At 48.4% G+C, this 19,677-nt stretch overlaps 8 protein-coding genes across 8 annotated transcripts; 3 read left to right on the plus strand and 5 right to left on the minus strand.

Moving 5' to 3' along the window:
- Nucleotides 1-194: 194 nt before the first annotated feature.
- On the minus strand, nt 195-1,042 carry N7508_005447 (glutathione S-transferase family protein; the record flags this gene model as incomplete). Its single annotated transcript, XM_058463513.1, has 2 exons — nt 195-943; nt 991-1,042. 2 exons carry the CDS (start codon nt 1,040-1,042, stop codon nt 195-197), a joined length of 801 nt encoding a protein of 266 aa, XP_058319991.1.
- Nucleotides 1,043-1,725: 683 nt separating this feature from the next.
- Nucleotides 1,726-4,521, plus strand: N7508_005448 (putative phosphoinositide-specific phospholipase C; the record flags this gene model as incomplete). The annotated part of the gene is made up of 5 exons (XM_058463514.1): nt 1,726-2,139; nt 2,227-3,034; nt 3,086-3,216; nt 3,269-3,687; nt 4,356-4,521. 5 exons carry the CDS (start codon nt 1,726-1,728, stop codon nt 4,519-4,521), a joined length of 1,938 nt encoding a protein of 645 aa, XP_058319992.1.
- Nucleotides 4,522-7,521: 3,000 nt separating this feature from the next.
- Nucleotides 7,522-7,913, plus strand: N7508_005449 (uncharacterized protein; the record flags this gene model as incomplete). Its single annotated transcript, XM_058463515.1, has 2 exons — nt 7,522-7,616; nt 7,703-7,913. The coding sequence occupies 2 exons, from the start codon at nt 7,522-7,524 to the stop codon at nt 7,911-7,913; spliced, it is 306 nt and encodes a 101-aa protein (XP_058319993.1).
- A 167-nt stretch (nt 7,914-8,080) lies between these two features.
- N7508_005450 (putative transporter) lies at nt 8,081-9,976 on the minus strand (the record flags this gene model as incomplete). Its single annotated transcript, XM_058463516.1, has 5 exons — nt 8,081-8,105; nt 8,164-8,247; nt 8,306-8,424; nt 8,482-9,651; nt 9,710-9,976. The coding sequence occupies 5 exons, from the start codon at nt 9,974-9,976 to the stop codon at nt 8,081-8,083; spliced, it is 1,665 nt and encodes a 554-aa protein (XP_058319994.1).
- Nucleotides 9,977-10,966: 990 nt separating this feature from the next.
- Nucleotides 10,967-12,291, plus strand: N7508_005451 (TauD/TfdA dioxygenase family protein; the record flags this gene model as incomplete). The annotated part of the gene is made up of 4 exons (XM_058463517.1): nt 10,967-11,163; nt 11,217-11,422; nt 11,481-12,106; nt 12,172-12,291. 4 exons carry the CDS (start codon nt 10,967-10,969, stop codon nt 12,289-12,291), a joined length of 1,149 nt encoding a protein of 382 aa, XP_058319995.1.
- Nucleotides 12,292-12,458: 167 nt separating this feature from the next.
- N7508_005452 (HECT-type E3 ubiquitin transferase) lies at nt 12,459-14,466 on the minus strand (the record flags this gene model as incomplete). The annotated part of the gene is made up of 3 exons (XM_058463518.1): nt 12,459-12,770; nt 12,853-13,149; nt 13,714-14,466. The coding sequence occupies 3 exons, from the start codon at nt 14,464-14,466 to the stop codon at nt 12,459-12,461; spliced, it is 1,362 nt and encodes a 453-aa protein (XP_058319996.1).
- A 344-nt stretch (nt 14,467-14,810) lies between these two features.
- N7508_005453 (questin oxidase family protein) lies at nt 14,811-16,294 on the minus strand (the record flags this gene model as incomplete). The annotated part of the gene is made up of 4 exons (XM_058463519.1): nt 14,811-15,583; nt 15,650-15,777; nt 15,859-16,004; nt 16,088-16,294. 4 exons carry the CDS (start codon nt 16,292-16,294, stop codon nt 14,811-14,813), a joined length of 1,254 nt encoding a protein of 417 aa, XP_058319997.1.
- A 1,003-nt stretch (nt 16,295-17,297) lies between these two features.
- Nucleotides 17,298-19,461, minus strand: N7508_005454 (GABA permease GabA; the record flags this gene model as incomplete). Its single annotated transcript, XM_058463520.1, has 12 exons — nt 17,298-17,467; nt 17,536-17,613; nt 17,664-17,944; nt 17,997-18,074; nt 18,128-18,354; nt 18,406-18,438; nt 18,488-18,630; nt 18,681-18,795; nt 18,855-19,096; nt 19,153-19,222; nt 19,285-19,318; nt 19,379-19,461. The coding sequence occupies 12 exons, from the start codon at nt 19,459-19,461 to the stop codon at nt 17,298-17,300; spliced, it is 1,554 nt and encodes a 517-aa protein (XP_058319998.1).
- Between the last annotated feature and the right edge of the window lie 216 nt (nt 19,462-19,677).

Consider the following 19,677-nt stretch of genomic DNA (forward strand, 5'->3'; position numbering starts at 1 on the left):
GCAGGCGATCCAAACCGCCTCGACATTGCATTGAATATTGGATAGACCGGACTTGCAAGGTCGGGATGTATTATTACATTGATTTGATTTTTCGATTGTGCTATATACGAATGACAGTTGTCTGAAATCTTACTTCTTCTCACGGACCCCATAACCTCATTCAACAAAACAGACCCCAATCTCGATCCACCAATCTACTGAGGAATCGACCACTCCCTCTCCTCGCCCTGGCCCTCCAACCAAGGCAAACAAGCGTCATAAAGTGCCTTGAACTCCCCACCACCCAGAACAAGAATCTTATCAAACACATCCGGATCAAATCGATTAAAAAACGCCAACATACAAGCCAACGTGAAATCCGCATACCCAGGCTTCTCACCCTCCAAAAAAGGCCCCTTCTTCCCCTCCTTTCCCTTAAGCATTTGAATCAAGGGCTCGCTCTCCTTCTCAATAATCTCCCAAAGTGCAACCAACGACTCCTCATCCTTGGGCCGAACCTCAGAGAGCGGCTTCCCAAAAACCTCAGCACGCGTGCGCTCAAAGTACTCCTGACCCCGAGAATCCAAATGCCCAACGACATTAGGAATAATCAGAGATCTGATGCTGGGCGAGAGAAGCGCTGAGATCTTCCGCACGGCGAGTAGGATCGTGTAGCTCGCGTCGCCGGAGGGAAAGAGTGGCGGCGAGGGGTACAGCTCGTCCAGATATGTGGCGATGGCGTCGGAGTCCATGAGTGCGCCTTCTGGGTTTGCTTTTATGGTGCCCTTGTGTGTGATTGCTGGGAGCGTGTAGGGGACTGATACCTTGTGCGGTGGCACGTCCATGCTCTTTAGTAGGGCTGCGATGTCTGGGTATGAGACCCAACTTTGGGTGTAAGGGATTCCCTTGTAGTTGAGGACCATTCTGGTCTTTAGGGTGTTTGGGGACCATGACTTGTCCGCGCCTGGAGTTGGTTAGCTTTGTGGTTGATTGGTGGGGTGGGGGATGTACCCTGGAAGTCGGACCAGAGGTCGAATAAGTGGATTGTTTCGGGGTTGGCCATTTCGATTTGTTTATTTTGTTTTGGATATTGAGGTTATAGGATTGTAGTCAGGGGAGGTTGTGACTGTATAGAGCCAGATAGCAGGAATGCGGGGCATGTTGATTTATCAGCTCGGACGTCCGGTGTAATGTTTACGAGTGATCCTTTGGCTCATTTCGGAGGAGGAGGAGGAGGCTCATTGGATGAATTGGCTCAGTATAAACTGGCTTGGTCTTAGTGTCTTCGTTGATAAAAGTGTATGTCCCATAGTGAGGGGAGGGTGACTTGTACAACGCTGTCGTCTACAGATTGGCCACGCGCCAGAGGATAAACGGGATTCTCGCAAGTGGTGAAGGATCTCAGACCAAGAGAAACCAGTTGACATTGGAAGTGACCCTATATCTACATGTATGCGAATGTTCAAATGCCAAGTTCACGCCACGTTGACTGTGGGGAGAGTCTCGTGGACGCACGGGTCACATTGAAGACTTCACCACATCATCTTTTCCCTCTTCTCTTATCATTGCAATAGACAGTGTACTATAAACACAAATCAGCCCTGAAACACAACTGCTCCTGAGGCACGCTATCGGGTTACGGTGATCCTTTGCCAATAAACACAGCTGCCCCTTTAAGGCAGCAATATCAGGTTACATTCCTTATTAGCCCACGTGAATCAAAGACTAATAAGAAAACAGTGCAAAATGGAGAAAGTAGAAGAGAAAGTCGAAGCCCTCGTGGACCGTGCTCGGCATTTGGCCCTGCATGAGCCACCCAAAGAGACGTACACTCTTGACAGATTCCACTCGACTGTCGATGATCACATTCAGAAGATATACAAGTCTCTTCAAAGAGACGCGCCGACAACGAACTACTTTGTCAGGGAGATTCAACATGATCCTTCTGCGCCAGTTCCTACTGAGGCAGCTGCTGACCATCTAGCCTCTGTTGATGCCTTTCGGGAATACATGAGGAACGAAACTTCCTGTGCTATGGGACCAGAGGAAGGATTGGATATTTCAGCCCCTCTGTCGGACTACTTCATCTCGTCTAGTCACAACACGTACTTGACTGGTAATCAGTTGTACAGTGATGCCGCTGCTAGTGCTTATACATCTGTGAGTAGTTGACTCTACGACTAATTCATATCTCGCCGGCGAGCACTGATAGCACAGAGGCCATGCTGATGTCTAACTCTCTCGCAGGTCCTTCTACGTGGCTGCAGATCTGTCGAGATCGATGTCTGGGACGGAGAGTTGTCAACCCCAGACTCAAGCGATGGCGAGATAAGCAGTGACAGCGACAACAGCAGTGACAGCGACAACAGCAGTGACAGCGACAACAGCAGCGACTCTGAAGATAAAGGCCAATCCTTCGGAAGCAAACTGCGCGGAAAAGTCAGCTCAAAGTCTGATAACCAAGAAAAGCCCACGAAAGAACCCAAGCAATCGATTTCTTCGAAATTGGAGTCAAAACTCAACGGGGTGCTGCGCCGCAAATCTGTCAAGTCGCCGCAAGCACAGGTGAGCGAGGAGACCGCTACAAGTCAGCTTCCGGTTCGAGGTGAACCTCGTGTGTTACATGGCCACACTCTCACCAAGGGAGCAACTTTCCGCGATATCTGCTATGCTATCCGTGATGGTGCTTTCGTTGCTAGTGAGCTTCCGGTGGTAATTAGCCTCGAGGTACATGCCTGTCTGGAGCAGCAGCAGATGATGGTTGATATCATGCAGGAGGCATGGAAGGGGATGCTCGTTGAAGCACCTCAAGGGGAGGAGAGACTACCGTCGCTCGCTGATCTCAGACGGAAGATCCTGATCAAGACCAAGGGAATCCCGCTTAATGGCGAAGAGCCGAAGAATGAATCGGAAGAGAATCTTACTCCGCAAAAGTCGGAGGGCACCTCTGCGTCGCCGCAGCCGAAGCCATCGAAGCCGTTGAAGATATTCGAGGGTCTTGCTAAGATGGCTGTCTATACTCGCGCGTATCATTTCAGTCATTTCGATCAACCGGGTATGCATTCCCTATCACCAACCAGATATTAGCATGTTAATCGTTCCACAGAGGCCAAAGTACCCGTGCATGTATTCTCCCTGTCTGAAAAGGCAGCCCGAGAAGCCCACGTCACCCATCGCGATGCCTTATTCGAACACAACCGAGCAGCAATGATGCGTATCTACCCATACGCATTCCGAGTGACCTCATCGAACCTCGACCCATCATTTTACTGGCGCCGCGGCGCACCAGCTGGTGGCACTTAACTGGCAGAATCTCGACAAGGGCATGATGCTGAACCACGGCATGTTTGTGGGAACCCACGGCTGGAGACTCAAACCGTCAGGCTACAGAAGCAGCGAAGCCTCGAACAAGGTAATTCCCCGCCACGACGTCACCCTCTCGATCGAGGTATACGCAGCACAAGACCTCTCCCTGCCTCAGGGCGACAGCAGCGAAAAGGGATTCAAGCCCTACGTGATCTGCCAATTCCACGTTGAAGAACCACAAGGTGATGTCGCCCCGGACGCAGACGACGCCAGCTCCGACACAGAGAAGAGCAGCTATAAGCGCTGCACGAAGAGCTCCTCAGGAATCAACCCAGACTTTGACGGACAGAAATTGGACTTCCCGACCGTGACGGGGATAGTCGAGGAATTGAGCTTCCTACGGTCAGTGCATTGCCCCATTCCCTCTCTCCTACTGTGCAGCACAGCACATGTCCTTCCAGCATTGTATATGCATATGGAATCGAAATGAAGTCATGTTCAGTGCTATACCCTCGTGCGTCATGCTTGTCCGTTGCATACTATTCAAATTTTTCTGCACGTCCCCTTTCTCGCATCCCCATGCCCACCCCCGGGGCCATCACCTATCACATAAGATCACATCTCGTCTCTTCATGCATGCAGGGATGAACCCTGCATTGTGATATCAGCCAAACCCAAAGCCAAACCCAAAAAAAAAAAAAAAGCACAACCCCCATGCAAACGCCCGCATAACCTGAAAGACTGGGCATCCTCAGTTTTCAGTTTTGCTTCTTCCAGCATCCCCAATTTGGCCGCTGATGCGTCTTTGACTTGCGGGTGGACCTGCACATTCTCCCTCTCCCTAGCGATCTCACACCCTCACACCCTCACACCCTCTCACCCTGCTGTGGCATCCTCTTTCTTTCTCTGGTGGTCCACTTGCATGCAGATTCAGCCGCAGGCGCGCACGTCCTGTACTGTATGCTCAGACGCATACGCGCACACTTCCTCGTCGTGTTCATATGTGTCCCAACATGATTACTTGAATGCCATGCACAGGTCCCACTGACTCCACATTTCTTTTCATTCAGGTTCAAGATCAAGGACGATGAGATCGGTCGGGATCCGTTGGCTGCGTGGGCTTGCATCCGGCTTGACCGGTTGCGGGAGGGGTATCGGCTTGTCCATCTTCATGATTGCTCGGGCGAGAAGAAGGGGGGTGTATTGTTGGTAAAGATCTCCAAGGTTATTTCTTAGCCCTGGGAGAGAGGGTTAGATGGGGTGGAGAAAGATTCGAGAATTAGTGGCCTCGTATCGCGCGACATTTGAGACATTTGAGACATTTGAGACATGAGATTGATTTTCGAGGGTTTTTTCTCGATCGGTGGTTTTGTCGATCGTTGTGGCTGTACTCCGCGTGATAGACAGGCTACAGTAGTACTTCGTATTGTACCGCAGTCCTCATCAATTTCACGGTCAGGACGGGCAGATGTTGTACAGTTCATTTCCTATAGTGGAAGGTGGCCAGCGAGGGTGACTCGAGTCTGACAAATCCTCACACGCCCGAAATCACGTACATATGATTTCGAGGTGAGGGGACCCGATCTTGATTGTACGAGGCCAATCGCACAAGTCATAACGAAGAATCGTCGGGGCTGATTGTTGGGTTGTTACACCGATTGATTCACTTTCCGATGGATCCTGTTAGGGACCACCAACGGCAAATAACGGTTCTTGAACCCTGAGACTGAATCACTAACTCTGTAGTGTCGGAGATGGCGTCTGAATAAAGGCACTAGCGCCGGAGTACGGGGGATTTCTTCTTTCAGCTAGGGACACCCCTCATTGGCAATGAAAGCTGTCATTATCTTCGAGTGCTGCATCATGCGCGGCATCGGTGCAGTGCAGGCTTGAAGGATCAAAGAGAGTCAGGTAGAGGTGCAGAACCTGGATGCTTGGTGCGTGCAGATTATGTGCATACCACACACACACACACACACACACACACTTTGGGTGGACATGCACTCTGTCCATGTGTCCAGTTGTGAGATCATAAAAGTGGCGGTGACCGGGGTGAACAAAGAATTGTTGATGCCAAAAGAGTGAAAGCAGGGCGAGAAATAGAACGTGGGGTTGGATAGTCCACTTTTTTTTCGACGCAAACAAGAACGACATGCATTCGAGCCGCTGAACACCCTATCATCCTGGTGAGACCGAGGTATTCTGAGAAAGAGCAGAGAGTGGGAGGCCACGTCCACTCAGGGAACGATCATCACGCCAAGCGACATGCATCAGATTGATCAGCCTGGTGGGGTTCAGACCACACACTTGATCGGTAAATCCTCCGATGATAAAGTTGCCTGGAAGCCACTGTGAGAGGTCTCTAGATCGGTCAGCATCGCAGACATCAGGCCACTCGTAATTTGGGGTTGTCATTTACCACGGACCAGTGGAGGTCAATATCACTCAGTTTGCCAATTTGTCAATCTGGCATGCGGAGGGGTTCATGCGTGACGTCGAACAGCCATGAGTTTGCATGCATATCGAGCCCATCAGAGCAACAAACCGCCAAAATGCAGCCGACCAATAATCGGCGTTGATCGCTCGTTTACTGCTGGACATCCCTGTCTATCCACAAATCACAGCGCTCGGGCGTCGCGTTGGACCCATCTTCGATCTGCTCCGGGGTGCTGGGGTCGATACGTCAACTCTTAATTGCTGTGAGGGTCTACTTAGTTGTCCCCCCTTTTTTAGTGACATTTAGGGGGGATTGGTAAATTGCGAGTCCAACATTCCAGTTCTGTTCCAAGATGACAGTATACTGTATCTTGTAGCTGCACTGCTGAACTAGCAACCATCAAGCCGGAGGCCTCGGGAGGTACCGACTGTAATGTGATTGGGCTTGAAGTAGTGGCGCCAAACCGAGACTACTTTTGGCTCTCCCTGAAAGCCAACCCGTGCATGACGGCAGCGATCCATCAGCCCTCACTGGCTAATCGACTGATCCTACATGTAAAATATGTGAAAGACTCCCTTTTAAACGGGATCTTCCGAGCTTCCACACAGGTGGGATATATTATTTTATTTTATTATCCCCTCCCTTTCGTTTTCCTTGCTTTTCCACGTAGCCGATACGATCCAATCGGGCCCTGGGAACTAGATCTCTCCCCTGGGACCTTATAAGGACCGTGGACGCCTCACTTCTTTGCCTTATCTTCAGACCTTCCAATCCAGAATTCAAATCACGCCTACGATCGTCGGGATTCTCAGAACTCTATCTACAGAGTACTTCTGCCCAAAATCCCTGTACCTCAGCACGATGACTTCTTCACACTGTGCTACGGCGTGCACAAGCCCCGTTGTCAACAAGGTTCGTCTATCTCCCGCTGTGCATGGGTATACTTGTACCTTTGTGTAGAGATACTTACGCTTTGAAGATGCCCGGTGTGCGATGCCCAAACTGTCAAGCTCAGGGGAAAGAGGTCTGGGTGATCCCAGGGAAGAGCTGTCATATCTGCCACACTCCTTGTGCATGACATACTTCACAAATGAAGATATCCTCGCTTCGACAAGTCTTTTGGGCAAGCATGCACGTCTTCTTTGCATCATTGGACTCTTTCCGGTTCAAACCTCCATCTTCCGGACGTTCCATCCAGGCCACCATCTCCAAGCACCAAAACACGAAAAATAATCGTGGAATACACCTGGAGACAGCACCCCAGCCCTGGAGTTTCCCGCGTCTCACTAATAGCGAAAGGCGCAATAGGCTCATTCAACGGTGTCACTTGTTTACTGTATTCGCATGCTTTGCTTTTTTCTGGTTCATCTTCTTCTCCTTTTTTTTTTATATAACGAGTCATGACAAGATCATGTTTGCTTTTTCAAGAGTCAGGGATTATCTCGCATATTGCATGTATTGTTAACAAATATAATATCGTATCGGGATCACATCTTTCATCGGGCCGAGTCCCACTACCCACGTTTTTTCTCCGCTATTCAGAAGTACGAGAATTGCTTTATATCTTTTTCACTAGTATCGGTAGTTGCAGTCCCTGTTTGATAGATTCTTCTCGTACTTTTGTCTTGCAGATGGATCTTCTTGGCTTTCACGTGGTTGTTTATCCCGCGTGACGTCATTCCCTTCTTGGTCTTGGCCATACAGAGGGGTTGGATTATGAACTTCTGTCTACCTTGTAGTTGATATTTTACTCTGGAGACTTGATTCGGTTGAATTACGGCTTATTCGCTCCAGACCATATGCCGGAGAATTACCCCATCGGAACCCGCAAAGAGAGTGAAGCTCTCGTTAGCGAGTGGGGGTTTAAACATGTATTCACCTGGTCTGATGGAAGGTATGAACATTCACCCTCATTTCCAACAACACGACTACTTTGAATATTGCCAATATCGATATCTGTAATACTGATCATTACACCAGCAATGCACATTATCCACCACACTCCCACAACGGCCTAACAACACATCTCATCCGCCGCGGCACGTTCACAGTCACGTACCCCGAAGACAAGGTGAACGGGGAAGCAAAGAAAGAGACATTTGGTGCTGGGGCGCGAATTGATGTTCCTGCTGGGAAGGTTCATGAAGTTTGGATTGGGGATGAGGGGTGTGAATATGTCATTGGGGAGTGACTGCTCCTACTGAAGCTACTTTCAAGTTACTGTTTACTTGCGGGATATAATGATAAATGTGTTTCTGAATTCTATTCTAATGAGCCCGGCTCATGTATATTCTATTTTCATGGCTTCTTTCATCTCCGAGTCTTGTTCTTGCTCACCTCTTGACTGTAAGGGTATATCTAGTGCAAAAATGTGAAATCGACTCTGTGGAGTTGTCAGTATGTATACATAAACTCGAGTGAGTATATGGAGTATGAAATACCTTTTATTGCCAAGATCTCTGTTTTCGGCGACGTATTGCTGTCGGTCTTCGCTGGACATGTTGTCCCAAACAGCGGCGTTTTTCCTGTAGGGGAAATCAGGTTAGTCTAGTGAGATCAGACCAATCCGGGGGAGTGACATACTTGTTTCGCCACACATAGTAGTACTTGGCAAGAACAAACATAACCATACTCCAACAAGCGATACCAATGAGAACCTTGTTACCTCGGCGGTACATTGGTTTATCATCTTCACGGTAGATCTGATAAACAGTCAGCAAGACAGATCCCACCCTAACCCAAAGAGAGGCGAAACTCACGTTGTTACCAATGATACTACTCGCCTGAACCATCATATTATAAACAGCACTGGCAACCGTCCTAGTCCTGACAGACCCGGCATTCCGCGACGTGATCGCAACAATGATCGCATGCACATAAGGCATCGCAATCAAAAGAACTAGCAGAATCCACCGCGCCCAAGTACTCGAATCTTCCGGCAGAAGCTCAAGAGCAATCAACAGCGCCAGCGCCCATATCTGAGCCCCAACACCAAGCAACAAGCGCTGATTAAAGCGCTCAGAGAACCAAGTCCAAACCAACAAGTTGATAATAAAGATCACATAGGCAGGGATTGTTAGCAAATTAGTATGGAAAGTACTGAAACCAAGCGACTTCAATTCCAGACTGATATACGATGTCGCGGGTGTATTGGGGATCATCCACGTCAACCCGAGGACATAAATTGGCCACATGTCGTAATCCTTCAAAGCGGCCCAGAGTAACTTGGGCGTAACAGGCTGACGGTTATGCATGCTTCCCTTGCTGGGGTCATCGCGCAGCACGCGGTTAACCATGATTTTCTCCTCGTGCTCGTTGAACCAGCCGTCTTTTCCGCGGAACCGGCCTGCAGTTTGGGTTGGCGAGGCTGGCATCCAAAAAGCTGCGACTATACCGATTAGGCCGGTGATTAGACCTTCTAGGGCGAAGAGGTATCGCCAGCCACCGGTCCCGTCTGACATGCGGATATGCAGGAATCCAAATGCAAGGAATGCGCTGACGATTGAGGTCGCTTCGTATGTCACCCAGAAATAACTGAGGCGGATGGGGAGTTCTTTTGATTTGTACCAGAAGGAGAGGAAGAGGATTGTATCGGCGATGAATCCACCCTCTAAAAGACCGAGTAGTGCGCGGGTCGCGTAGAAACCACCCTTGCTCTTGATGAAAGCCTGGCATGCAGCGACCAGACTCCAGCTTAGCATTTGGAAAGGAATCCAGCGATCGGGACCGAACCATTTGGACAGAAGTTGGGAGGGGAGTTCGGCGAAGAGGAATGTTAGGTAGAAGATTGTTTGGCCGGTGTTGTAGTCGTTTGTGCTCATGCCTAGGTCGTCTAGCATGTTGTCTGATGTTGCTTGGACAATGTTACCTCTGTCTAGCTGGAGGGCGAAGAATGTGACGCAGGCGAATGTGCAGACTCGCCAGTCAACCTGGAGGTAGTCAATCAGCTGAGAGCAGATTTTCATGGAAGTTGGATCTTTTCCATACCTTCTTCACAACAGCTTTCTCTTCAGCTTCCGTCCATTCAAACTCCGGGTCCCAGCGATGAATACCCTCATACTCAGGAATGGGCTTATAAAAACGCGGATCCTCGGTCGTATCAAATGCAGAATCGATCTGCTTAGAATATGCGCGAGGACCATCACAAGACCCCGAAGACGAAGATTCTGTTGTCGAGACTTTTCCTGAGGCTTTGCAGTCTTTGGCGTCTAAGATTTCATCCGAAGCCGTGTTTTTGACTTCTTCGACTGTCATCTTGGCGATGCAATTGGATCAGGGATCGAGGCTGGATCAGAGATGCGAGAACACAGTTGGGAAGTCAGCTCCTATAAAGGGAAGATTTCGAGAGACGAGATCATGACCATCTATCACGCCATTCTGTGGCAGATACGCTTGTTTTAGTTTACGCCTCTATCTGCATACGTACCCACGAGTAACTATCGGCGTAGTCAGGAGGGTGAGTATACCGCTGGTGTTGCGCAGGTGCACTCTATAGACTCGATTGCGACCAATCCTCGGTTCCACATGGTATGTTTTGCCTTGTTTTGAGCGTCGTTTGGGAATATTGGGAGCTCGACTCAATGTTGATTGTATAGGAAGAAATGTGTCGATCGAAAGTGTCGGGACGTTTCCAAGAAAAGCATCAAATACCGACTAATCAGAAGGTGCGATTTGAAAAGAGACAAAAAGCCGAACGCGTTGACCAGTTGGATGTCATCTTGGCTCAATCACGCAAGTTCAGTCCCGGTGACGTTTTGGGTCGGAGCCCTACCGACGTCTCGCGCTGTATAGACTGGACTTCGTTATACCCCTGATTCCTGATTTCGATTGTTGCCTTCGTTTGTATTTTATATTGAACATATTCATAGTTTCTGGTATATGTTTACCAATTGTTCTCTGAATTGAGAAAGAAAAGATTTGTTCAAACGTCAAGTTGCAAGGCTATCACGCCATCAGCAGGGAACTTGACACCAAATCTGATAAGGATCACGACTGCGGACGTATTCCAGCACGCAATATAGAGCGAGTCAGTGCTTAACCTCATCCCCGTCGAAAAGGACTAGCATTTTCTCATATTGGCGTTGATCAGACGTCCAACCCCGCAAACATTGCGCAATCCTCGGATTCAAAGTGCCGAGTTGGCTATATATGAATGCACTCCCCTGTCGAAATGGAAGTACATTATAGTCTAGATACGTTAGACGAATACGTTATATTCGAAGCCACGCCACGCGAGTATACGAAATGGCTCCCGGCCTCACAGAAACAGTCGCCCTCCGGGCCCCAACAGTTGCACCGCCATTGAAGGCCGACGCTGGCCATAATAAGGAGAATTTGATTGGCTACAAGTACGAACAGGAGCGCGAGATCAAGGGAACAGACAAGCTCCCTCCCGCCTCATACCCTAACTATCTTCCTGTTTGGGACAACGAGACCGAGAGGTATATACCTCTCCACAACATGCAGATCTTCACCGCAACTAACAACTGAATAGATACCCTCCTCTGGAACTTTTTGAGCACTACGACCACGGCAAAGATGCCGACGCTTCCTTCCCAGATCTATTCCCCAACGGCCAAGCCGATATCGACGAGATCACCCCCTTCATTGGCGCCGAAGTGCACGGTGTGCAACTTAGCCAGCTTTCAGACAAGGGCAAAGACCAACTAGCCCTCTACGTAGCGCAGAGACGAGTAGTAGGTATGTAACATCCAACTACACCCCACCCCACCCAACACAAACCCTAACATGCAACCAGCTTTCCGCGACCAGGACTTCGCCTCCCGCCCAATCCAAGAAGTAGTAGACTACGCCGGCTACTTCGGCCGCCACCACATCCACCAAACATCAGGCGCACCAAAAGGCTTCCCAGAAATCCATCTAGTATTCCGAGGCGCCAACGACCACACCGGCTCAAAGTTTCTAGAACAACGCACAAACACAATAACCTGGCACTCAGACATAACCTTCGAAAAACAACCGCCCGGAACGACATTCCTCTACGTCCTCGACGGCCCAACAACAGGCGGCGACACTCTCTTCGGCGACATGGTCCAAGCCTACAAGCGTCTGTCACCCGAATTCCGCAAACGCCTCCACGGCCTCAAAGCCGTGCATTCAGGCCTTGAACAGGTAAATGCCAGCCTGAACGGAGGCGGCATCGCCCGTCGTGACCCCGTCACCTCCGAACACCCTATCGTCCGCACGCACCCCGTTACCGGCGAGAAGGCGCTTTATGTTAATCCGCAGTTTACCCGGTTTGTTGTTGGATATAAGAAGGAGGAGTCAGATGCGCTGCTTAAATTCCTTTATGATCATATTGCGCTTTCGCAGGATATCCAAGCGCGTGTGCGCTGGAGGGCTGGGACTGTCGTTGTTTGGGATGTGAGTTTCCCTGGATCTGGGGTGAAGATGAGACTCTATGTGAATTTGTTTGCTAACTTGTGAAGAACCGTGTTGCGTGTCACTCCGCTGTCTTTGATTGGGAGGATGGTCAGCGGAGACATATTGCTCGTCTTACGCCGCAAGCTGAGCAGCCTTATGAGACGCCTTTTGAGGGCGAGAATTAGGATTAGGATGAGTCGCTGGAAAACTGCCCAAATTGCACGATAGTACAATTAAATTGAGATACACTACCAAATAAATCAATTAGTAACCATATCATTTTGATAGCCTCCAACCACCAATCCTGTATTCATACACTTCTCCTCCATTCGACTCCATATCCCACTTCTATTTAATTCACACGTCCTTGAACCTTCCCCCTTTTGAACCTCCCCAAAATCCCAACCTCCCACTCCGCAAACCTTCTCGCCGAAACAGGAAGCAAAGAACTACTCCCCGTAAGCGCACTCGCTAACGCCTCAAAAATCATAGACGGCAACTCCAACTCTTCAACCGATAACGGGGATGGGTTCCCAATCTCAGGATGAAGTAATGCGTCTACATCAGCGCATTCCTGATAGAAGACTTTCATGGCTTGTTGGGCCATTATGTGCACTCCTGCGCTGGAGTTTGAGTAGCGCATGTCTGGATTGAAGACCCAGAGCTATCAGTAGAAATAAATGTTAGCGGTGTGGATTGGAAGATGTGAAGATGTGAAGGAGTAGGGCTGGGGTGGTAGGACGTACAACAAGACCGGTCTTCTGGCCACAATGTACCACGAATCGCCGTGCACTTTCTCTTTCAATTAATTCGAGTAGTTGGGCTGCGATGATCGTTTCTGTTGGTTGGGCTTCCCATTCTGGGGCAGTGGGATTGGAGTCATTGGATGGGGCGGTGTTTAATGAGACGTTTGCTTTTAGGAGACGCCATCCGTTGGCGACGGGGTCTTCCATGCCGATTATTGCATTGCAGGTTGTGCAGTCCAGTGTTCTTTGGGGTTGGCTTGTGTGTTGGCTGGTTGATTTTTGTTCTTCTGCGTTGCCCTGTAAAATACTGCTGTTAGCAATCCGGATATAAATGCGTGATGTGATACAGAAGACAAAGTAAAGCAGGATTAGGAATAAAGCCATTAAACATTATATTGCATTCAAATTCAAGTTCATTGTTTAATAGACATGATCCATATCACATTGCCAAAGATGAGAATAGGTATGGTATGGTATGTACCTCTTCAAATCAAGCCAGCTCCACTGATCCAAAACCGGCATTGAAGATATGAGGACGCTTTGAGCCGCAAAACAATAAAATGGAAGCCTGGCACGAGTCCACGATCGCAAATGACAAAAGCGGAATCCATCTGCGAGAGAGGATAACTACAATTGCCACTCGTGAACATCGACATGTACTGGACATGCCATCGTATTGGATTGCAGGTACACAAAGGGCATTTCGGTTCATCTTGGGCAATAGTATCGGAGACCACTTCACTGAGAACTAAGCGGCCTCCTTCTGGTTGCCCGGATTGAGGATGATAAACAAAAGGGAATCATGGACAACGCGAGCTATGCTGTAAATGCAAATGCAACCAGGGGATATGCATCTCTTACCTTTTTCAATCCTGTGCAATCTGATTCTGCAAGAAGGAAAGTAGCAACGTCAATAAGGACTGTCCCCGGTATAGCCACGACCTGGCTATCAGCTCCATATCCTTTCGTATGAGCATGTTGATCTTCAATCTGGAGGGCAGCATCTTTCTCATCTTTTTCATGGCCTTCATGGGGATCGGGTTTATGGCAATGCCAGAAATCCATCATCTCAGCCCAATTTCCACTAGGAAGATCTTTCCAAACCCAGCCCGCGGTAGACGCCGTGGCGTGCGCATGTTGGTGTTGATCCTGGACATTGGTAGCGGGAGAACTTAGAAAAGGCGTCGAACATTGACGACACCGAATTCTCGTCAATGGCGACATCTCCCCAGCCGTCCACGGCACAAAGTCATCAATCAGTTCATCATGAGGCGCCAGCGCCTCGTCATTGGGATCAACCTGCATTCGGAAAGAATAATCATAGCTGCTCTTTGAGTCTGAGCCCGATGCAGATGTTGGGCCAGCAGTAGCAGAAGCATTTAAAGCGCGCCTCGACGCTTCACTAACACGCGCTGGCAATTTAATTGTCTCCGCCACATCCTGGAATGGTGTTGGTAATGAGACTGTTACTGCTTTACGCGAATCTGAAAGTTGGATCTTTGGTCGGATGTTGTTGAGTTCTGGTCGTCCTGGGAGGGAGACGTAGAGGGTTATTTGGCGGATGTTTGGGAGAAACTCTGCGTGTAGGTACAGGGATACATTGACTTCCTGCATCTCTCATGTTCTGATTGTCTCTTCGTAGAGGGGTGGGCGTGCTTGTTAGTCGAGAGAGTGGCTTATGTGCGCGATTCGAGCTCTCAAGGTTCTTGGACAGTGATATGTTTGATGCTCGTGTCTTGTTTGTCTTTGGTGCAAATGAGTCAAACAACCGATTTGGCGCCAGTCCGATCACGTGATCCATAGGATGATATAGGACGTTTTGGATATAACCAAACGGGTAGAAAGAGGAAATTGAGTTTCTATATTATTCAAGAGTGGTAATACACATAAACTGAATATTAATGCCCGGGAATCATATTATTGTCATGTAATTCTGATGCATAAATGAGACAAAAAGACTACAATTCATCCCCAACAAAATCGCCCTTCCAGCCTTGGAACTCATCAGTAAACCTCACAGCAGCCTTAAGGAAGAAGCTCTCGGAATCACCCCATGTCAATGATAGCTCTCTCAAAGCACGAATAGCCTCAACGAACTGTGTATCTGTCGCAAACTGCCCCTTGACAGCCTTCTCTGCCGTCCACTCCCAGTTCCTCCCCATGAGATCATAACCACGAATTCGATCCATATCAATCTCAGGTCGCAATTGGGCGATATAGATTGCAACTGTAGTCAGCCACCACTGATGCAGAAGCGGGATCTGGAATTGCGCAGGGATCAAGGGTAGCACCACACGCATCGCATGGCTAGTTGTGAGTAGAACTGCAAAAAGCGAATTGTATAGCCCGTTGTTTGCATTTTCGGGATCGGATGTGGCAACTAGTAATGCAGCGGCAAGTTCTTGGCTTTCGCGGAACTGTTCCATTGCATTTTCGATTTTCCATGCACTCCAGTGCTTCAGTAGCAAATGGTTGCGGGATGTGATGAGAGTCTTGAGATTTTGAGTGTCTGATTTGCTGAACAGATTGTCTAGCTCTTTATCTTGGCGGACATGGTCCAAGATTTCGAAGAGTGATTTTGATTCGTATGTTGCCTTGTTTGACTGTGCCGCTTTTTCAATGTCTTTGAAAGTGCTATTGTGGCAGGTTGCAGTGAGGCCAAGGGCTTCCATTGCCATTTCGCGGCTGGAGACCTCGAAGGCATGCGCGAGATGGATCAAGGGGGCTCCAACTAAAATCTTGTCAGCGAATTCGAAACTTGGGGATAGAATATTTTTCAGGGTAATGAGAGACATACGACCACCCATAATAGAATTAAACATAGGCTCATTGCCTTCAAACAGGTATTCGGCAACGACTTCTCTCCAATCATAACCAAGACGAGCTAGCTCATCTTCAAAGAAGTTGACAAATGCCCGGTCATATCTATATCAACGGCTATAAGTACACAGTCTGATCTCGGAACACAGGAGAGCAAGGGTGGTCTCAAGCCAAGGGTATACTCACTCTCGACACCCCAAATAATCCCTCCAATCAAGATGCGTAACTTCAGCAGGTGAATCTATCCATTTAACCTGAGAGTTGACATGATCTTCATAAATCCGCCCTAGATCCTCATCACCAGCACCTTGCAGAAAAGAGGCACATAATAGCTTGAATATGTATCAGCATGATTGATCAAAAACAACCAGATACAGTATATCCAGGAAACCAAGGAAACCAGGAAGATACATACTTCAGGTAACTGACTAGCCAAAGACCCTCTCAAAAACAGCCCATGCTCAACATGATTCAATTTCAATAAATGCTTCAAAGCTCGACCAGGTTTGTCCTGCGCAGTCTCGCTCTCATGCACCTTGACCGGGCGAAGGTCAATAGCGCCTTTCTTCGAGAAGACCGATAGACCAAGTTTCGGTAGTGACGGCCATGAGATCGTGAACATGGCGGATACAGTGCGTGTTTGTGTGTGTTCTCTATAAATGGTGTGAGGTTGGCTGGGATTGTTGGGAATTTGTCGCCTGAAGCAGAGGGCATCTTATGACATAATTTTGGTTATCAATCTGGTCACGTGCGATGGCTACTTTGCCCAATCAACCCGCTGCACTTCCATGTCTCTAGCTTTGGGTGGAGGTCAGGGAGTCCAATTTGTTCTGAATTGACCAGTGGCAGAAAATCCAATATCGTGGTGAGATGGATCCGCGTCATGATATATCATTGGATATGTTTACTTATTACTGCAATCCGTGGTATTTATATCAATCATGCTAGCGACGTGAATACTGCATTCCTCTAAATTTCCTGCTGTTTACATGGATCGTACAGAATGTCCGGCCAGGCGGTCCGATCGCAGTGACAGGGGCTCTTCAAGTTCAAGGGGAAACTTCCAAGAATGGAATGGCAGCCATGTTCTCCCCGCATCATCAGTACCTGCACTTAGCCGCCATGTATATATAGTTCTGTTTCCACCTCTCCCTGGATTTGTCTTGCGCGGTCTGATGCCCATCAAAGGAATGCCATGAAAGGAATGCTATGGCTATTTGCATCAGTTTGGCTAAAACTTTTCTTTAATTTGACATATGACACGAATGAGCTTTTCGTTCAGAAGATTACGCATGTATTCCACAGCAATGCCAATGCCTATACGTTCAACTTTTCCTTTATTCTTACTCATTGACGAGACAGAACGACAAGTCGAAGGTTTAGGCATTGGTATCATAACCAAATGCTTGAATGATCTAGTAGAGTAAAGACCCGGGAAGTCCAACGGTCCTTACTATTTACATCTATATTGCAGGGTTTCAAAACGCTAAATGTTCTAGCGCCTTATCTATTTAGACATAAGTTAGATCTACATTAATCTATAGAAAAGAAAAGCTTCAGAAGAAGGTAGCTGGTTCAAATTTGTTTGATCTATGAATTACAATTTGCATAAGAATACACCAAGCCTAATCCTTACGAGGTTCAATAACAGGAATTGGCTGCTCGGACTGGGGATCAACCTCTCCAGCCAGGACCTCAACCTCAAAGCGAGGACCGACGAAGTTCTTGCGTCCGTCCACAAACCACTGGATGATAGAGACGATGAAGACAATGCCGAAGGCGGCAACACAGTAGTCTATAGCACCACGAGTCAGTCTTTCTGTTTTGTTTTGGTGAGAGGGAGGGCAAAAAAGGAAAGCTCACTCATGCTGCTACCAGTAGCGGGCAATTCAGGGGGAAGAGGAAGAGGATAGTAGTGAGGGCAATATATGCCAATGAGATCTGAATGTAAAGTTAGTCACTGTACGCAGTTAATGTTGGGGATGGATCACATACAAGGTTCAAAGTCCAGCCAACGATGTTGGGCAGAACGAAGGAGCGCTCTGGAAGCATTCTGCGGCCACGCAGGCAGTTGACTGCAATTGGCATTCCGTATGAGAGGTCGAGGAGCACCACTGAGGCAGAGACGATGGCGTTGAAAGCGCTTGAGGAGCCTAGGAAGATGAGACCAAAGATGGTCACGAGGGCGAGGTTGAGGTAGAGGGAGTTTAAGGGGACCTTGAGGCTGGGGTGAATGCGAGAGAAAAATGGGGATGCGGGGAGACCGCCGTCACTGGGTTGATGTGAGTATATTCTACATGTAGTTCGGGGAAAGTTTGACGTACCGAGCAAAGGCGTAGATCATACGGCTGCTAGTGGTCATGATAGCCGTGGCGGCGAACAGGACACAGACGAGAGGGAAGCTAGAACGCTTGTCAGTACACGAGGTATCAGATATTGAGTAAAGCACCCTTACATCAACAGGCAGATGGCGCCAGCGTTGCTGGAAGTGGCGTTCTTCAGGATCTGAAGAAGAGGAGTCGCAGCAGACTTGATAACCTCGTGGATATCACCAGCCACAAAGAGCAGGACAACAAGGAAGATTGTACCGGTGACAGTGCCGATACCAACACAGGCAATCATAATCTTGGGTCCCTCGATAGATGGATTGGGGATTTCTTCAATCATGTGGGCAACACCGTCCTGGTACATGGTTAGCTCTGTGTTCAATTCAGAATAGCATAGATTACTCACGAATCCAGTAACACCGAGACCTCCTTGCAGAAGCTGTGAAGATGTTAGATTTGATTATTTGTCGCAATAGAGCGAAACATACCCCAAGCAACCAAGCAACGCCATCAGGCCATCCAGTCTCATTGATGAAATCAGTGAAGACGAACTTTCCAGAGTTATAGTTGGGCGAAGCGCACGAAAGCACAGTAATGCAAATAACGGCGAAACCAGTCAGAGACCAGATGACTGGGATAGTCAGTAACAGACCATCTGCAACATGTAGATGGAGAACTCACAAGCACCCTTGGTAACATAAGGCAAAACATTGTTCATAAAAGCATTAATTAGGAAAGCTACAATGTTGTAGCCAAGGTATATTAGAAACTGGTGCCAGCGCTGCGGCTCGTAAGTCTAAAATGCAAAATTAGCAACCGAAATCAAACAAATATAGAGGACTAAGATCAACATACCGGGTTCATCAGAGAAATAACACCCAGGATAAGCTGACTGCCCAGCAGACCACCGGTTGCGACCAGCGCAACCCATCCAGAGCAGTTAACCCAACCTGTGATCCACGACAAGACGGGCATCCAGCTTCTCCAGGAAGTGACAGCAACCCAGTGGTATTGGCCTCCGGCAGTAGGGTAGGCGGAAAGGAATTCAGCCAGGGATGTGGCCATGCACAAGTTACAGATACCTGCTGTAACCAAGCCTGTGAAAGTTAATGTCAGTCCTGTACAATGATATAAAGTCTGAATAGGTGCATACCCCAAACAACACTCGTGCTGCCTCCCGAGGTCAAACTTAGCTCCAGACTGGCTGACAATGCGGTCCATGACTGTGAGATGTCAATAATCAATTCTCGTGCAGTAATTGTGGCGACTGGATTCAATCACGTACATTGAGAATAGCAAAAGCAAGACCGAGCATGGAACTGTCACACAAAGAATCTCAGTTAGCCACTTCCGAGATGTCAATCAATTGCAGTACTCACATCAATGAGAAGTTACGCTTTAGCTCCGACTTATGGCCCATCTGGGCCAGCTGCGACTCATCATTATTGTATTCCTTCTCCATTGTGAACACGTGAATACACAAAAAGCAAGGGAGTGAAGAAAAAAGAAGTGAAACAGAGGACAACAGGCAAAATAAGAATGGCCAGAGATAATATGACGACTATCGAACATCACCTTCCCTACATTACTCCACGCTCACATTCGCGGGGGAGAAACGACACAACGGAGTACAGTAAGAGCTGTTAGGTAACGAATTTGGGGTAGAGACGAGTCAAGC

The sequence above is a fragment of the Penicillium antarcticum genome (assembly GCF_028974205.1).
Source record: "Penicillium antarcticum strain IBT 31339 chromosome Unknown utg000005l_segment0_segment0, whole genome shotgun sequence".
NCBI lineage: Eukaryota > Fungi > Ascomycota > Eurotiomycetes > Eurotiales > Aspergillaceae > Penicillium > Penicillium antarcticum.